Below are 15,863 nucleotides of genomic sequence, written 5' to 3' on the forward strand. Positions count from 1 at the left end.
TCTGGTCCAGGTCTCCAAGAACACGCTGGTATTTCTAACAGCCCCGCTCTGCAAGCAGCCCTGCACAAACACACTGCAGCACGGTCAGACTCTGCTCTTTAATGTACCATTTCCTCCAACATTGCAACTCCCAACCTCAAACATGATACAGCGCTGCTTTAAAAAGGTTATTTACACACATCCCAGCATCACCCTCCTCATCATCCCAAAGAGCAAGGCCTTGACTGGCGCCAAGAACCAACCAAGGAAAGTCTCTTGCGGCCTTTGTAGCGGAATGGCAGCAATGAGAGGGTACCAGAGCTACTGCGATGGTTTGGGGTTGGTTTCAGTTGCATCCCTGATGAAATAACAGCATGGAGATGAGACACAGCGTCAATCTGTCTCCTCAGCCAGGGCTAGAAGCGTTTCATCTGGCGGCGTTCCTGTCGGCGTTGCTTCTTCTCGTTTGGTTCTTGACTGGCGGGCGAAGACTCAGCTGTAAACCAGGGCCCCAGGATGTTCACCCACAGGAGGTAAAGCGCACGCCCCGGAGCCTGCGAAACACGCGTGGCACAAACGCGGTCACTTTGGGGACAGCTCTGGCAGGGGTGGTGCTACTGAGGGAGCCAAGGGAGCTGCAATATCTCTACAGGCTGGATTGGGGGCATCACAGGCTGTGCAGAAATCAAAGGCAGTGGCAGGCATCCAAAATAAATGGCCTGATTTCATATGGATTAGGAACATTCATATGTATACAGCACGCAGGCTTCATTTATAGAAATCCCAGCATCAGGTCTGAATTACCCAGAGAGATCCAACTGCCCAGACATCCTGCCCCTCCCTCCTTCAGAAAACACACCCACGTTTCTGAATTTTAAAAAATAACAAGTGATCCAGATGGTCTCCAGGGGCCAGTCAGAGCCCAGGCTGCCCTCTGGCCGCTCAGCTAGAAAGAACTTGTGAGGAAGGACTCAAATGAGAGAACTTTCTAGGCTCCCATCATCATCTTTTATCCATTTTTGGGATATACTCAAAGCAACTGTGGGATTTTTTAACTAACTGGAGATTTTTTTGTCCTCCTGCAAAAAGCAGTTTTAGCTGGAGGCACATGACAAATGTCTCATGAGTAGAAAGTCTGGTGTGTTCAGGAGAAATCAAAGCCCATAGTGTTTGATCTACCAAGCGGCAGAGTGTCCAGCAGTTCCCAGCCCTGGTTTGTGCTGGTAAATGACAGAAAACCAAACACGGTCTGTTTGCCACAGTCACAAAAAGGCTCCGCACACAAAGATGGCTTTGATGTGCCTCAGGTTTCTCATTGCCCTTTCACAGGACCAGAAAGGCCAAGGCCAGCCTATTTTTTGTGTAGTTGACTCAAAGGGATCAGGACTTCTTTCCCTGTAAGGCCTCATTTTTAACAAGATTTGACAGGGAGATTAAAAAAAAAAATCAGAAAACAGTTTTGGCCTAAAACATGATGCTATGAAATGAAATAGATAAATGATGTCCTTAGTACTGAAGACAGGGACAACAAAGAAAACTGCAGAGGCTTACCAAGAGCCAGAAGTACCAGACGTAGAGTGAGAAGCAGCTCAGCACTTGGACCATGGCTGTCAGCAGGATCACATCCTTGAGGTGCCTGAAGGAAGAAAAGCAAAACATGAACGTTCCATTCCAGCCCCTGCTAAACACACCAGCTCCTCTGCCAACACAGCCCATCCGCAGCACCTGCAGGGAGCCCCCCAGCCCAACTCAGGGACTGTCCCTGCAGCTGCGCTTTGCCACGCAAAAGACGCGGAAGAGCCAGAACAGTAAACAGAAAAAATAATTTAATCTGCTGAGTTAAAGAGCCAGGCTCCCTCTGAAAAGGACACCGAGAAAGCTGAGGAATGCCGGAGGATGGAAATCAGCAGCAAAACCACCACCCAGGCAGCCTGTGCCAGCACCCGCTGATGCAACACATCTCACAGCACAAAGTCTGTACTTTATCTATAAAGCTCACGGCTGGTGGCAAGTGGGGAAGCGGGGATCTTCCTGTGCCACTGCACCAGCTGACAGACACACACCGTCACCAACGGGCTGGGGTGCCACAAGGACAAGCACACCCAGACAGCTCCCCCTCCGCTCCTCATTATCCAACTGTGGGATCTTCCACACCAGCCTGAGGCAGAGCTGAGAGCCACTATGGACAGGGACAAGCTGCCCAAACCTCAACCAGCCCCCTCGGGCCGGACCGGACACCCAGGAGACACAAATAGCTGTTGGTTTGGCAACACAAGCCATGGGGAGTGCCACAATGGGTTAGAAAACCACCAGCTCCTTCACTCCCATTAAATTGTCAGCTGCTGGAATAAGAAACATTCAAGTCACATCCGAGAATGTGGTAGAGAAAACAGAGGCAGAGGGAGTGGTGATGAAACAGCGTAAGGGTAATGAAAGAGCTTGTCTCATTCTGGGCGCCACTGCACTAAACAAAGTGACCAGAAACAACTGGTTCAAGCTGGAAACACCACCATCAACTCAAGACACCACACCATCTTCCACTAACAGCCAAGGTTCAGAAACCTCATGCATCACCAAGGGGTGACAGCAGAGCTCCCACCGAACCCAGCGCTCCCAGGGATCAGCAAGACTGGTTTTCCTCAGCCCCAAAGCACCACACAGCATCTGGTTCGGCTACAGACAGCACGAGGGAAATGCCGTCAGATTCGTGGCTGTCCAGAAGCAGCTCCATGACAGCCTGCGCTAACTGACTTGTGGCACAGTCAGCTGAGTGACAGAAAAACATCCACTGCTTTCTGAAAGGAATTGGTAGCCTGGAGTGGATTCCTGGTCCCCAAAGTGGCAATTTAGAGGCTTCACCTGATAAACTGATGTTGAGCAGTCAGCCGGAGGAGTACTGAGTGTTACTGAGTGTTCGTTAACACTTTGCATTCACATACAAATGGGGTTAAACTAATGAGACTCTCAGGGTCACTGAGGGCTCTGCACAGGCTCAGGTACAAAGGTCCAGAGTAAGGATGGGAATTGCAGCTGTACAGGTTTTGCTTTTACAGCTCTGCCTTCACACTGCATTGTGTTTCATGCAGTCCGTGCCTCAGACAAGTATCAGTTAATTATAACGTGTCATAAAACTTACTCCAAGGACATATCGCTTAGGCAGAAAAACCTCGGAGCCCCAGCACGAAGGGAAGTTCTATGTCTACAAGCAGGACTACAGCTGTGCTACAGCTGCACCTGACACCTTTCCACAGGTCAGCAGGATCCCTGTGCCAGCTCCTCTCAGTCCCTGCCCTTGACAGCACCATCCCACGTGTGCACGGGGCAGTTATCAGGGCACTCACTCTGCTTCGGTGCCCTACACACCTCCCACAGCTAAGAGGATACCCCAGACAGCATCAAACTTCAGTATTTTCCTTACTGCACTGTCCCATGTCGCATTTCACAAGAAAGGAATCCAAAATATTTTCCATCCCCCCCAGTTCTACTCAGGAGAGTCAGAACAGTGCAAAACGGGAGAAAAATGCTCGGCTGACCCGCAGGAAAAAGAAGTCGTTATAGGATGAAGAGAGTCTGAAGCACTAGAAATAACTAACTAACTACAAATAACTAACTAGAAGTAACTAACAACTAGAAATAACTAATAACTTCCTCTCTTCCTGGCCACCTTGTCCCTTGGCTGTCCCTCATACCGGACACCTAAGGCACTCTGGCTGCAGGTATAAAATTTACTACTCCACTAACAAATGCCCCAGATAAGAGCTCATCCTGTGCAGAGACAGCAGGTTCTGTGACGTACAAGTCACTCTGCCAGCTGATAGCATCCCCTGGCATCTTCTGGCTGCAGAAATAAGACTTATGTGAAGAAAGAATATATACACCAATACATGGCACTTTCAGCATTAGAACACTTGACGTGATGCAGAGGCCCTACTGACTTTCTTCAAAAGCCTGGCAGCAAGTGAAAGATGGGGTCAAACCATAAATTGTACGCCAAAGACCCCCGGTACCTTGCTGAGCACATGCTGTGGAAACCCAGCAAAGGCTGGGCCAACAGATGGAGGCTGAGGGCAGGGAGGACGGACAGCAAAGCCTGATGTGTCCAAGACTGCCAGGAAGTTTTCTGTAACTAGTGTTTTCCAACAGTGAGCCCCAGAAATAAATGCTGTTTCTGTACCATTGCCTCCTTATTTTATTTAAAAGCGCTTTGCAAGAATTACTGTTGTTTGTTCCCTGACCAAGGAACCACCACCGGCACCACCAAAAACACTGGACAGGCAAACACTTGGCACTGTCTGCAGACAGACACGGGGAATGCACAAACAGAGGAGGCAGAAATAACTGAGGACGTGAAAGGAACCACCTCGGACAGTGGGGAGGATTTTTAGTGTGTGGAACAGTGCAAGGCAGTTTGCAGCCAGGATGGGGTGGCTGGCAGCACATGCCCTTCTGCTCTGCCAAGAGCTGCCTGCACTTGAAAAGAAAATATAAATTCCTCTGTTCCCAAAGCGTGCACAGTGTCAGTGCTGTCCCTTCACTAACCTGCTCCACTGAACCATGTGGAATCTCCTACTCATGCACCCCAGCCCTAGGGACAGTGACTGTTCCAGGCTGACAGACCCACGTGGCGGCTCGCGACTAGTGCGCACCGGGCTGAGCATGCAGATAACTATGACCGTTTAGGTACGTTCTTGGAAAAAATGGCAACAGGCTTCCAGTTCCCCTCATGCCCTCACCGGTGGGCGAGCAAAGGTGGGAGCTGTGGCCTGGCTTTCTCCTGGCTCTGCGTGCACGCTCAGGCAGCAGGTCCTGCTCACCTGGACTCGTGCAGGTGTGGACACTCACTCTGCCATCCCCTGCTCCATATTCAGGTCAATTCCCCCGTCGGCAAGGCTGCCATCGTCTGTGAAAGACGGCTTTGCCATGGAGTTCATGGTCCGGTAGCTGGTGCCGTAGACCACCAAGCTGAAGACGAACGCCAGCTGCAACAAGGAAAGAGCTGCCAGCCGCAAACGCCACGACCCGCGGGCGGAGCGGCGGGGCCCGCCGGGCTCGCCTGTCGCAGCAACCGGGAAAGGCCCCGGGTTCCCGCCGGCCAGGCCCGGAGCCGGTGCCCGCAGCGGGCCGGGCGCTCACCCACGTCCAGGCGGAGGCGGCGGGGTAGAAGATCACCAGGTTCACCACGGCGTAGACAGCCTGCGGAGAGAGCACAGCGCGGCACGGCCGTCAGCCCTGCGGGGCCCGTCCGCCCCGCCGGGACCTCCCCGAGCCCGCCCGGCCGCACTCACGGAGGCCCCCAGGATGATGCGGAGGTAGAAGCGCAGTGTCTCCCGGTTCTCCTCGAAGATCTGCTTCTTGCCTTTGGTGCCCGCCTTCCCCTTGGGCTGCGGAGCCAAGAGAGGCGGTCAGCGGAGCCCAGAGAGGCGGCCGGCGGCCTCGCCCCCCCGCGCCCCGGCCCCGCCACTCACCGCCATGGCCGCGCCGGCTCCGCGCTCCGCTTCCGGCGCACACCGGAAGTGACATGCGAAGTGGCACGGCCGGAAGGGCGGGGCCTACCTGAGGCGGGGGCGGGTCTGGGCGGGCGTTCCGCCGTTCCCCTTCCCGGGGGTGCCCAGGTCCCCTTCCCGAGGTTCCTCCTGGGTGCCCCACCCGGGCCCGGTGTCTCCCCAGTCCCCTTCCTCATCTTCCCCGCCGGGATCCAGGGGCTTTGTGCAGGACCCTGAGCCCCTCACCCAGCCCAGGGGCTCTGGGGGCAGCTGCTCGACCCTCCCTTCTGAGTCCCGCTGCCCTACAGCAGCCCAGCACTTCTGGTGCCCTTCGTGGCTATGAAGGATGAGCGATTTCCTCAAGTTGTGCCAGGGAAGGTTCAGATTGGATATCAGGAAAAATGTCTTACAGGAAAGGGCTGTCGGGCATTGGAATGGGCTGCCCAGGGCAGTGGTGGGGTCACCATCCCTGGAGGGGTTTAAAAGACACGTAGACGAGGCTCTTAAGGACATGGGTTAGTGCCAGTGTTAACAGTTGGACCTGATCTTGAGGGTCTCTTCCAGCCACAGTGATTCTGTGATTCTAAGTGGCTGACCCAACACCAAGCCACATCGCCCTTAACTCCCTCAGCAGCTCCGCTGGCTCCTGGTGGTTCAGGGGATGTGACAAGAGCTGGGGCTGCAGAGCCTGGCCCTGTATGGCAGCAGCCCCACAGCAACCACCTGTCCCAGCCTCATCTCTCTGTGTCACAGCCTTTGTCTGGCCAGGACACTGCTCTCCAAGCTCCAAGCCCAAGAGGCACTGGCCCACTTGCAGGAGCTGAGCCGGTCCAGCCTGCCACGGGGGCCACGAGCAGCGCTCTGAACCCTTCCCAGGCTGGAAACAGCCTGAGCTGCAGCCCCACAGCCGCCGTCCTCGGAGGGGACTTGACTTCACACCTGCCAGCGGCAGGAACTAAACCTTCCTGCTGGCTCTCCCAGCTCCTTCGCACTCTGTGCTGAAGCTCCCACTCACATTGGCCCCTTCCCCAAACCTTTGGAAAGGAGACAGCCCCGAGTTCCCCACAAGTGTTTATTGTCCCAGTGGGTGGGAGGCAGAGGCACGGTTGGAGCCCTGGCGACCTGCAGCTGCAGATTTTACTGCAGCCCCCCAAGGAGAAGCTGTTGGCACGAGGGGGTGTGGGGCAGCGGGTGGGGGCCGGGCAGGAGGTAGCTTGTGGTGCAGTAGTGCAGCAGCAGGGCTTGAAGTGTGCAAGTACCCGCCTGGGACGGGGGAAGGCACCAGGACTGGCACAACCAGCCCCTGCCCAGCTGAAACGGTGCTGGGAGAGGCGGCTTGTACCCTAAACACCCCAGTTCCCAAAGCGGGGGCACACGGGGGGAGCACAGGGCTCAGCACAAAAACCTTTCAGTGCAGAAGAGGCCTGGCTGGGCTGGCACAATGTGCTCTAGAGATGCTGTCTGCTCACCAAACTGAGCAGAAAGGGTATTTCATCCTTTTTCTAAACCCCTTCTTGTCCAGAAAGGATTCCCTACGCTGGCAGGGAGAGTCGGGCAGTGCAGATTCGTACCTGTGTAGTGCTCCCTACACCTTTATTCCTGCCCCCATTCTTGCCCTCCCTGCCCAAAGCCTGGCTGCAGGGGGTGGCAGCACCACCACGGAGGGGTCACCCCCCTCACAGAGGAGCCGAAAGCTCTGTGGATCATCCCCAGGCTCCCGCAGGAGGGCAGGATATGGGCAGGGGTGGCAGCTCGCCCCAGGTTGTGCAAGGCACAGGCAGCGCCTGAGCTCATCCCTTTGGGCAGGAGATGGAGGACAGAGCGTGGAGGAAGGGGTTTGATTTTGGCGGGGGGACAGGGCACAGGGAGGAACTCACTGCTCTGCGTGGCTGAAGTCGTAGCAGAAGTTCAAATTGCTGGGGGGCTTTGGGATGGGAGGGGGGGTGTCGGGGATGCTGATGTTCTCCAGGTCCAGGAGCCGCAGCTTGAGCTCCATGGACAGCAGAACATCAAGGTCTGTCTGCATTCGCTCGCTTGTCATCTCCTTGCCCAGGAGCACGTTCAGCCCATCCGTCCAGAGGCAGAACTGGGGAGACAGAACACAGGCATCTCAGCCACCAGCGCTGGGCAGACTGAGAGCCCCCCTGTCTCACGCTGTGGCTCCCACCACGGGGACATACACACACATGACTCCCTCCCCTGCCTGATGTCCCCTGGCCAGGACACTCGGCCACCACGTGCCTCCCCAGTCAGTCCTCAGGGCTCACCTCATAGCGGGTGGGGGCAACGAAGTTGAGGCAGTATTCCTCCACATCGTACACGAGGGAGAAGGCCAGCTCCAGGACGTCCTGCAGGGACAGCACAGCGGGCAGCTGGCTGCTCAGCCAGGCTCTTCCCAGCCTGGCAGGTTTCCAAGCAGGAGCTGCCTGCTCCGTCTCTGCGCCCCACAAGACCCAAGAGGTCTCCAGTCTCAAACCACATCAAAAACCTGCCACAGTCCATGAAACCACCACCCACCACCACAAACCACCACCAGCTGTGCAGAGTGGGGTGGGAGGTGCTGACCTTGTTCTGCTTCCCGGAGCTCTTCTCCTTGGTGTGTGGACACTCCTTTCCCACCAGCAGCATCTTCATGTCCACCACGGGAACTGGCGCAAGTCAAGGAGCCATGAGCACCCGCTCTCTTCTCCTCTCCCCCAGGTCCCTGGCACTCAGAGCCCGAGCTCACAGCCACCTGCCACTTGGGCAGAGCATTTCCTGCTCCTTCCCATCCCTCTTCTTTCTCCCCATCACCTACTTTTTTCCAGCAGGCTCTCGATGGGGGCAGAGTGCACCCCCTCCTCCACATCACCGTAGTGCAGCACCTTGTGGTTGGGTGACAGGCGGCAGTACCAGAGCTTGTCTGCGGCAGAAGGGCCAGCGGGAGGTGATCAGCATTGCCCTGCTGATGTCCCATTCCCTGGGTGGATGGAGCTGCCCCCACACCAGCACACACCCCACTTGCTCCCACCCCATGCGGGAGCCCACACCAGCCAAAAATGCTACTCCTCACAATCTCATTGTGACTTCTCTAGTGGAGGGGACATCTTTCTTACAAGGAAGGGCTGAGGGAGCTGGGTCTGCTCAGCCTGGACAAGAGCAGGCTGAGAGCAGATCTTATCAACGCTGATAAATATCTCAAGTGTAGGTGTCAAGAAGGTGGACCAGACTCTTTTCAGTGTTGCCCAACGATAGGATGAGGGGCAATGGGCACAGACTGAAACACATGAGGTTCTGTCTAAACATGAGGAGAAACTTATTTACTTTAAGGCGCCAGAACCCTGAGACAGGCTGCCCAGAGAGGGTGTGGAGTCTCCTTCTCTGAAGACATTCAAAACCCACCTGGACACGATCCTGTGTGATCTGCTCTGGTGAACCTGCTTTAGCAGGGGGTTAGACTAGATGATCTCCAGAGGTCCCTTCCAAGCCCATGCAGTCTGTGATTCTATGGGGACAAGGCTCTGCGACCCTACCGGGCACTCACCCTGCCTGCGGCGGCTGCTGATCTTGCGGAACAAGGTGCCCTCGCAGAGGTGCAGCAGGCGCTGCTGGCGGATCAGCTCCAGGAGTTCCGGCTTCAGCCTCTCGCGCAGCTCCCTGGGGTGAGAGCCAGCAGAAGAGGAGCTCAACCACTTCAGTGGGTGCTCGCCGACCTCCCCCAGCCCCACAGTATCCCCTGCTACAGCCCCAGAGCCCACTCACAGCACAGGTACAGCCAGTGTCTCCTCCTGGTGCAGCCGCTCTGTCTGCCGCAGCTTCAGGATCTCACTGTAGTTCAGCGTGTTCACCCGGATCTTGAATAGCTCCAGGGAGGTGGGCTTGAGGGACAGGGTCCTTGTGATCTGCTCCCGCACCACCTGCAGCACCTGCAGGGCACAGGACGTCACCCCCACTCTTGGTGACATTCCCCAGAGCCCTTGAATTTGTGCACAGCCCACTGGTCGAGCATCCCCTCGCACCTTGTCAAAGTCCTCCTGGGTAGCACGCATCTCCTTCCAGGTCTTGTTCACCAGCTGGATGCAGATGCAGAAGAGCTCTTCAAAGAAATGATCCTGCCCGAAGAACATAGGGTAAAAGGCCTGAGCCGTCTCCGAGCCTGCAGTGAGAAGGACAGATGATGCCAGACTCCCCGTTTTTTCCAGAGGGTTTCAGTGTCCAGGAGAACCAGGACATTTCCCAGCCCTCCCTCCCTTCCCCTGCTGTCGGCCATGCCAGAGCCTGGTGGCGTCACAGCCGCAGCCCTGGCAGCTTGTCCCCAGCTCCTGCCAGCCAGCAGGCAGCAGGGCAGGGAGAGGGAGAAGCTGGAGCACAGACATACACGGCTCTCCGATGTGCAGGATCTCGCAGAGGATCAGGGTGAGCTGGATGCTGCTTCGAGCAAAGGGACATTCGTGTTTGTCTTCCCGGCTGCTGTTCTCGAGGACAAACTGGAGGAGAGGGCCAGTGCATCATGTTACATGGGCCGTGGACGCAAAGTATGTGCAAATGGTGGGGCTCAGATGTGTCACACTCCTCTTGAACGTCCTACTCGAGGTGTTCCCCCAGGTTAAGCCATCCCTCACAGAAGGAGTCAGCTTTCACCAGAAAGCAGCCCCAGCATCCTTCCCCTGCCTCAGTGCGGGAGCTGATCCCAGGCACGGCACGGGGAGCGTGGCTCATGCTCTGCAGCCACTGGCTGGTTTTGCCCAAATTTTCCTGATCTGCCCAGATCTGCTCAACCCTAGAAACCAAGCTGTGGGCAAAATACTAAAAATTATGGGGACCCTTCAGTGCCACCAGCCTCAAATGGCTGCTCCTACCCCCAGGAAGGACTTTGCTCCATCTGAAACAGTGCAACAGTAGGACACCTGCCCAAAAGGTGAGTTTGGCCAAGCACAGGTCACAAGGAAAGGAAAAGAAGGTGGAGATCCACCAGCACATCTCTGGGAGGGGGCACGCACCCTGCTGTAGGCGCTGGGGGTGTGCCTGGCGAAATACACCATGTTGTCGAGGGCAAGGAGTCCCGGCGGGGCACGGCGGAAGTCCTCTGCTGGGTTGCTGTTGTTCTAGGAGGACACAAAGGATGCAATTCAGCAACTGCTCCTTTCTTCTCCGAGCAGCACAGTCCTCCTGACTCACCCATGGGGTTTTTGCCTTCTGAGTCCCAGCAGCTCCACAGCACCCACTGCTTAGCGGTGCTGAGGGAGCAGAAGGGAGGTTCTGCCCGGTGGCCCATCACATCAAAAGGACACCAGGCTTAGGGGAGCCACCAGAAGGTGCTGCTGAGGCTGGTGACAGAAGCAGCGTGGGACTGGGGAGGGGATGGAGAGAGGACGCACCGTGAAGCCCAGCTTGCGGAACTCCTTGGCGCACAGGGATCGCCGGCGCTCGGTGCTGAAGTTGCTGGCAGGGACCTCACCCTCCGACTCAAAGGCGGTTTGGCGCAGAGAATGGAGGAGCTCCCGCTGCTCCTGGAGGGAAAGCAGAGAAGAAGGGATGCTGATGAGCCCCACACAAGCAGGTTCTCCCAGTACAAACCAACAATTAAATCAAATGTTCACTCAAAGGCAAACCTTCACCTGCCTCTACACCCAGAGGTGGAAGAGAGCAGGGCCAGGCTTGTCAGGAGAGCACTCTAACCTGTGAGTAGGGATCCATGGAGCTCCTCATGCGGCGCTCGCACAGGTTGAGGCTGACAGACTGCAGCACGTACAGGTAATGGGCCATCTCATCCCCCAGTGGCTCAGAGCTGTGGATGATGTTCTACAGGAGACCGTGAGTGAGCAGGTTCCCCCCAGGCTGCTGTTCCTGGTTCCTCCAAGCCCAGGGCGAAGCAGCCAAAGCCGGGCAGGTCCTGCTGCTTGAAGCGGCTTTAGGAAGCCAGCAGCTCCCCTCGAGGCTGGGCGAGTGCTGGGTGCGCTGAACCGCAGGCAGCCAGGGGAGCAACCCTGGGCACAGGGGTGCCAGAGCAGCAGCACCCACTGGAGGCATCAAGAAAGGGGTGTGGGGCACACAGGCAGTGCGGCCAAGCACGGTCACCAAGGGCTGAGGGGACAGGGGCTGGGGAGGAAGGACAGAGGATGAAGCGCAGAGCAGACCATTGCACAACCCTAGCTCCTCACCTTGTGGATAAACTGCCTGATGTTCTTCTCCCTCAGGTAGTCCATCATGTCCTAGGAAGGGGGGAGGCTGTGAGACATTCCCCAGCTCAGCACACCACCATTTCCCAGAAAAAGCCAGTGTTCTCTCTGCAGACCCGCTGCCCCGCTATGCCTGGCTTTGGGCCACAGGCAGAGTGGGGACAGAAAGGAACCAGCAGTCTGGAACCACCAGTCACTTCTGACACCGACGAGCTGGAGACCTGTCCCCAGCTTCCACTGCCCTGGCAGCCAGGACCAGCCCACCCCAAAGGGGCTCAGACAAGATCCTGCCCCACCAGACTGCCAGGACAGGTTGTGTCAGTCAAGGAGAAGAGTCAGAGTGAGGACACTGACTTGAAACATCTGCAGCCACTTCTCACAGCCCCACCACCCAGACAGCACAAACGCTACTGTGGAGGACACAGCTGCCCAAGACCCCATCATTGGGCTCCAGCCATGATGGCCCAGACGTGCCAGGCACTGGGGCTGGGCCATCTTGGTTACTGTGCCACCACCAGCCGTGACACTTCTCCTGTCCTTTGAGATCTTGCATCCCCCCAAAACTACTCCAAAGGGTGTGAGACAGCAGAGCATCTCTGTGACAGGGACACCACGGTGCTCGGATCTGCAATGCCACCACCCTGCCGTCACCCTGCCCGTGGACAGCAAGCGGCCCCTTACCCGCCGCTCCGCGTCGGTGGCAGCCAGCAGCAGCGCAATGAGCAGGGCCATCGCCTTCAGCTGCAGCTGGGCATTTGTCCTGCAGAAGGAGGAGGAGTGAGATGGGCACAGTCCCCAGTTCTGAGGATGGTCTTGCCCCCCCAAGCAGACTCCTCTCCCTGCTTCACTGCATGGAGCTGGGGAACCCAGAGAGGCCAGAGCCAGGAGTGAACAGCTGCTGCCAGCGGCGCCAAGGGTGGGTGCTCCCTGCAACTGTGACCACAAAGCACCCAGGAATGAATCAGATATTGCTCTGCACACACCCCTGGGTGCAGCATTTTGGAGCCAGAGGACAACGTAGGGTGAGCAGCAGCCTCCTGTCTGGCAGGAGCCCTGGGCACAAGCCTCTCCATTTTCTAAGGAAGAAAACCCCCAAACTCAAGAAATGCAGAGGTATGAGGAAGAAGAGGGAATGAAGAACCCACCTTAGCTGAGGAACTTAACAAACTCTGTTTGGTCAGTACAATACCACCACCCCAAGTTGCAGGGAACAGACTATGGCTCTTAAATACACTGGGGAATGGGAAGGAATGGCTACTGCCAGAAAAAGTGCTGGTCAGCTAGAGAACCAAAATATCTGGATGAAGCTGGCATGAATGAATCCATGAAGGAATCTGACCTGGAGATGGAGTGGTTTCCAACTCCTGGCATCGGGGACAAGACAGGCTGATCTCCCACAAGTTATTTAGGAAGGGACAGCACAGTGTTGTGCCAGGGATAGTCATAAAATCATAGAATGTCCTGAGTTGGAAGGGACCCACAAGGATGATAGAGTCCAACTCCTGTCCCAGCCCCAAAATTCGCACCATGTGTCTGAGGGTGTAGTCAGCAAAACCCAGAGAAATCCCTTCCAGCCTTGGGATGGGGTGAATGGTGCTCTGGGCTCCCCACTTACACCTGCAGGTGGGTAAGCAGACGATCCAGTGTCACTTCTTTTTTCACTAGCTCAAAGAGGAGGCGACTGGTGGGCACCATGTTCTCCAAGATAGACAAGGAGAGCTGCTGGACAGATGCATCCACTGCGTTCATATTCACGTAACTCACTATCTACGAGACACAAAACCATCTGTTGACAGGAGGCCGAGCCTGGGTGATGAGGACAACAAGGACTCCCAAGAGCACAGGCTGTGGAGCCTGCAGGAGGCACTTACCTTCCTGATGAAGGCTGCGCTGAGAGTCTCCCAGGAAACAAAATCATGCTCCATCAGCTCCATGAAGGCCTTCAGGGTGTGAGCAAGCATTTCCCCTGTCCTGGGGGAACAGATGGGCAAACACAGTGAGGATGGGTCCAGATACCCCACAGTTGCCACCAGAAGATGGGGGTACAGGTGCATATTGGTGGGTAAGTTAGAAACAGAGAATCAGAGAACAGTGAGCAGGAGAAGAAAGGAAAGAGAAAGTGTTGGGTAAGAAATTGGACCCTCGCTTAGTCATCCCAGGAAGCTGAGGCAGGGGAAGTTCAACAGTATCTGGAAAGCTGTGTTACTACGGTACAAAGATCACTGCAGACAAGCCCTCAGAAAAGCAAAGCCACCCCAAATCCCTCCTCCTACTTCCAAGAAACTGTGCTGCGCTGCCTGGTTTTAGGCTCCACATCCTCTGTGAGGCAGGAGTTTGGAGGAGATGCACAATCACATCCTGACAGAGTCAAGCAGGTGCTAGTATTTGGCCACCCGGGTTTTCTTAAGATGCCTGCAGATCTCTCACAGCTAACACTGCAGGGCAGATGGGTTATTTGGGGAGGCAGGAACAAGCAGCAGCAGAGGCTGGCATCACCACAGGAGGTTTCCTGGCAGCAAGACCCATGGGGCAGCAGATGACCCAGCCAGCAAAGGGCTGCGAGGTTCAAGTCTGGGCGCGCTTGTGAGCAGTCAGGAGCACAGAGCCCTGGGGACCTTCCCCAGCTGCCAGCCTGTGGGGACATGTACCTGCGGGTAAGGAACATGCAGAGCCATGCGTCCTGCTGCCAGTGCAGCACAGGGATCAACACGCCAGGAACACGAACAGAGTCCACTCCAACACCCAGCTTAGAGCTCATGCAGCATTAGCAAGGGAGAAGAAAAGTCAAGAATCACAAGGAAAGTCCTCTCCTGATACTCACGCATTCCCTTCTTCCACAATATAGAAGATTTGTTTCAAGCCGTTCCTGTTGATGAATTCCTGAGCAAAGGTAACGTCTTGGGAGAGGCTTGCAAGCTTCTTCAGTGAGTCAGTCTTCACATCCGAGTTGTTGCTCTGGATCCCACTGTACAACCTCTCTGCTTCTTGATCCTACCAGGAAGGAAAGATTGAAGTGAAAGCAGCTCATCGAAAGACAGCAAAAAGCTTGGAAGTAGAGGCTGGAAGAGCTTAAGCACAAGTTTTGGAAGGAGGCTCAGGCTAGAGCAGCCCCAGTGAGGAGCTGGACTGAGAGACAGAGCCACCAGAGCCGAGAGCAGGAGGAACTGAGGGAGGAGGTGAAGCTGGAACAACGCTCAGAACACTTGATGAGTTGGCCCATGTGTCCAAAGATGATTTAGTTTCTCTTCAAACTCCCCCAAGCTGTGCTGAGGGAGAATGAAGGCTGAGACAAGTCTGCTGGGTCTGAGGCCAGAGGAGCCGTCAGGAGCCAGAAGTGGCTGAGGAAGGCAGCGGCAGAGGGCTCGGAGCACCACATCGCCCGTCACAGGGGGACATCCCACCAGAGCATGCGGCAGAGGAGGAGACGGGGACACAGAGGGATGTACCGGAGAGGTGGTCAGCCGTAAAATGCTCCCATTCTTAATCTCCCTGCGGTTCTGTAAGGAGAAAGGAACTGCTCAGCTGGGGAGCACTGTGCCGGGGGGCTGGGGAGAGCTCGGGGGGCGTCTCACCGACTCGGTGATGTAGGTCTGCCGCCCATCCGCGTACTGCAGGGCGTAGCGCTCGGCGTTGGGCAGGCTCCACCTGCGGCGACAGGGACTGGTCACAGCGCCGTATGGCTAGTGCTGGTCACCACCAGGCCAGCAGTGGCCCAGTCATGGGCTGTCACAAACAGGAGGTGGGCAACGGGTGCGGTACTCACGCATCGCAGACGTCCTTGAGCACCGAGGTGAGCGGCTTGGTCTGCGAGCGAGAGAGCGGCCATGAGCTGCGGCGAGGGGTGCGGGGAGGGGTTTGGGGGTGCCGGGTGGTACCTGGTGGAGCTCGATGAGCTGCGGGATGGCTCCCACCATCTGGATGGCAATCTTCACCACGTCCTTGGGCGGCGGCATGGCTCCCGCGACGGCACCGTCACCGCCGCTTAGCACGGCTCCCTGCCCCGCCGCAGTTCCGGGTCGCTGCCGCCGCTTCCCCGCCTCCCGGGGGGCCCTGCCGCCGGCCCCAGGGCCCAGCCGCTGCCACCGCCACCGGACTCAATGGCAGTGCCGGACCCAGCCCCGAGCAGGCCCGGCCCGGCCCCCTCACCTGAGCTGACGCAGGTTTGGCAGGACCCACCTCCACGGCAAGGATGGGGCCTTGCGCCAGGAAAGGGCCTGGCCCTGGGGGCATGGCCGGCACCCCA

General features: G+C 56.7%; 2 protein-coding genes across 4 annotated transcripts; both read right to left on the bottom strand.

The window, feature by feature from the left end:
- Positions 1 to 79: 79 nt before the first annotated feature.
- TMEM208 (transmembrane protein 208) lies at positions 80 to 5,506 on the bottom strand. Its single transcript, XM_082062999.1, has 6 exons — positions 5,445 to 5,506; positions 5,265 to 5,360; positions 5,113 to 5,172; positions 4,822 to 4,958; positions 1,531 to 1,615; positions 80 to 533 (listed from the first exon to the last, which is right to left on the bottom strand). The coding sequence occupies exons 1-6, from the start codon at positions 5,448 to 5,450 to the stop codon at positions 396 to 398; spliced, it is 522 nt and encodes a 173-aa protein (XP_081919125.1). The 5' UTR covers positions 5,451 to 5,506; the 3' UTR covers positions 80 to 395.
- A 1,041-nt stretch (positions 5,507 to 6,547) lies between these two features.
- On the bottom strand, positions 6,548 to 15,687 carry ELMO3 (engulfment and cell motility 3). Of its 3 annotated transcripts, none has more exons than XM_082062677.1 (20): positions 15,496 to 15,685; positions 15,384 to 15,424; positions 15,193 to 15,265; positions 15,022 to 15,117; positions 14,442 to 14,611; positions 13,492 to 13,591; positions 13,236 to 13,387; positions 12,302 to 12,380; positions 11,603 to 11,653; positions 11,121 to 11,243; positions 10,820 to 10,951; positions 10,442 to 10,546; positions 9,820 to 9,928; positions 9,461 to 9,597; positions 9,204 to 9,367; positions 8,986 to 9,098; positions 8,260 to 8,364; positions 8,028 to 8,110; positions 7,730 to 7,810; positions 6,548 to 7,548 (listed from the first exon to the last, which is right to left on the bottom strand). In XM_082062677.1, the coding sequence occupies exons 1-20, from the start codon at positions 15,571 to 15,573 to the stop codon at positions 7,336 to 7,338; spliced, it is 2,205 nt and encodes a 734-aa protein (XP_081918803.1). In that variant the 5' UTR covers positions 15,574 to 15,685; the 3' UTR covers positions 6,548 to 7,335. The 3 variants fall into 3 exon arrangements, with proteins under 3 accessions (XP_081918803.1, XP_081918804.1, XP_081918805.1); XM_082062678.1 differs by having other exon boundaries at positions 15,067 to 15,117; positions 15,496 to 15,683; XM_082062679.1 differs by lacking the exon at positions 8,260 to 8,364 and having other exon boundaries at positions 15,496 to 15,687.
- Between the last annotated feature and the right edge of the window lie 176 nt (positions 15,688 to 15,863).

This window comes from Streptopelia decaocto (assembly GCF_964273445.1).
Source record: "Streptopelia decaocto genome assembly, chromosome: 11".
NCBI lineage: Eukaryota > Metazoa > Chordata > Aves > Columbiformes > Columbidae > Streptopelia > Streptopelia decaocto.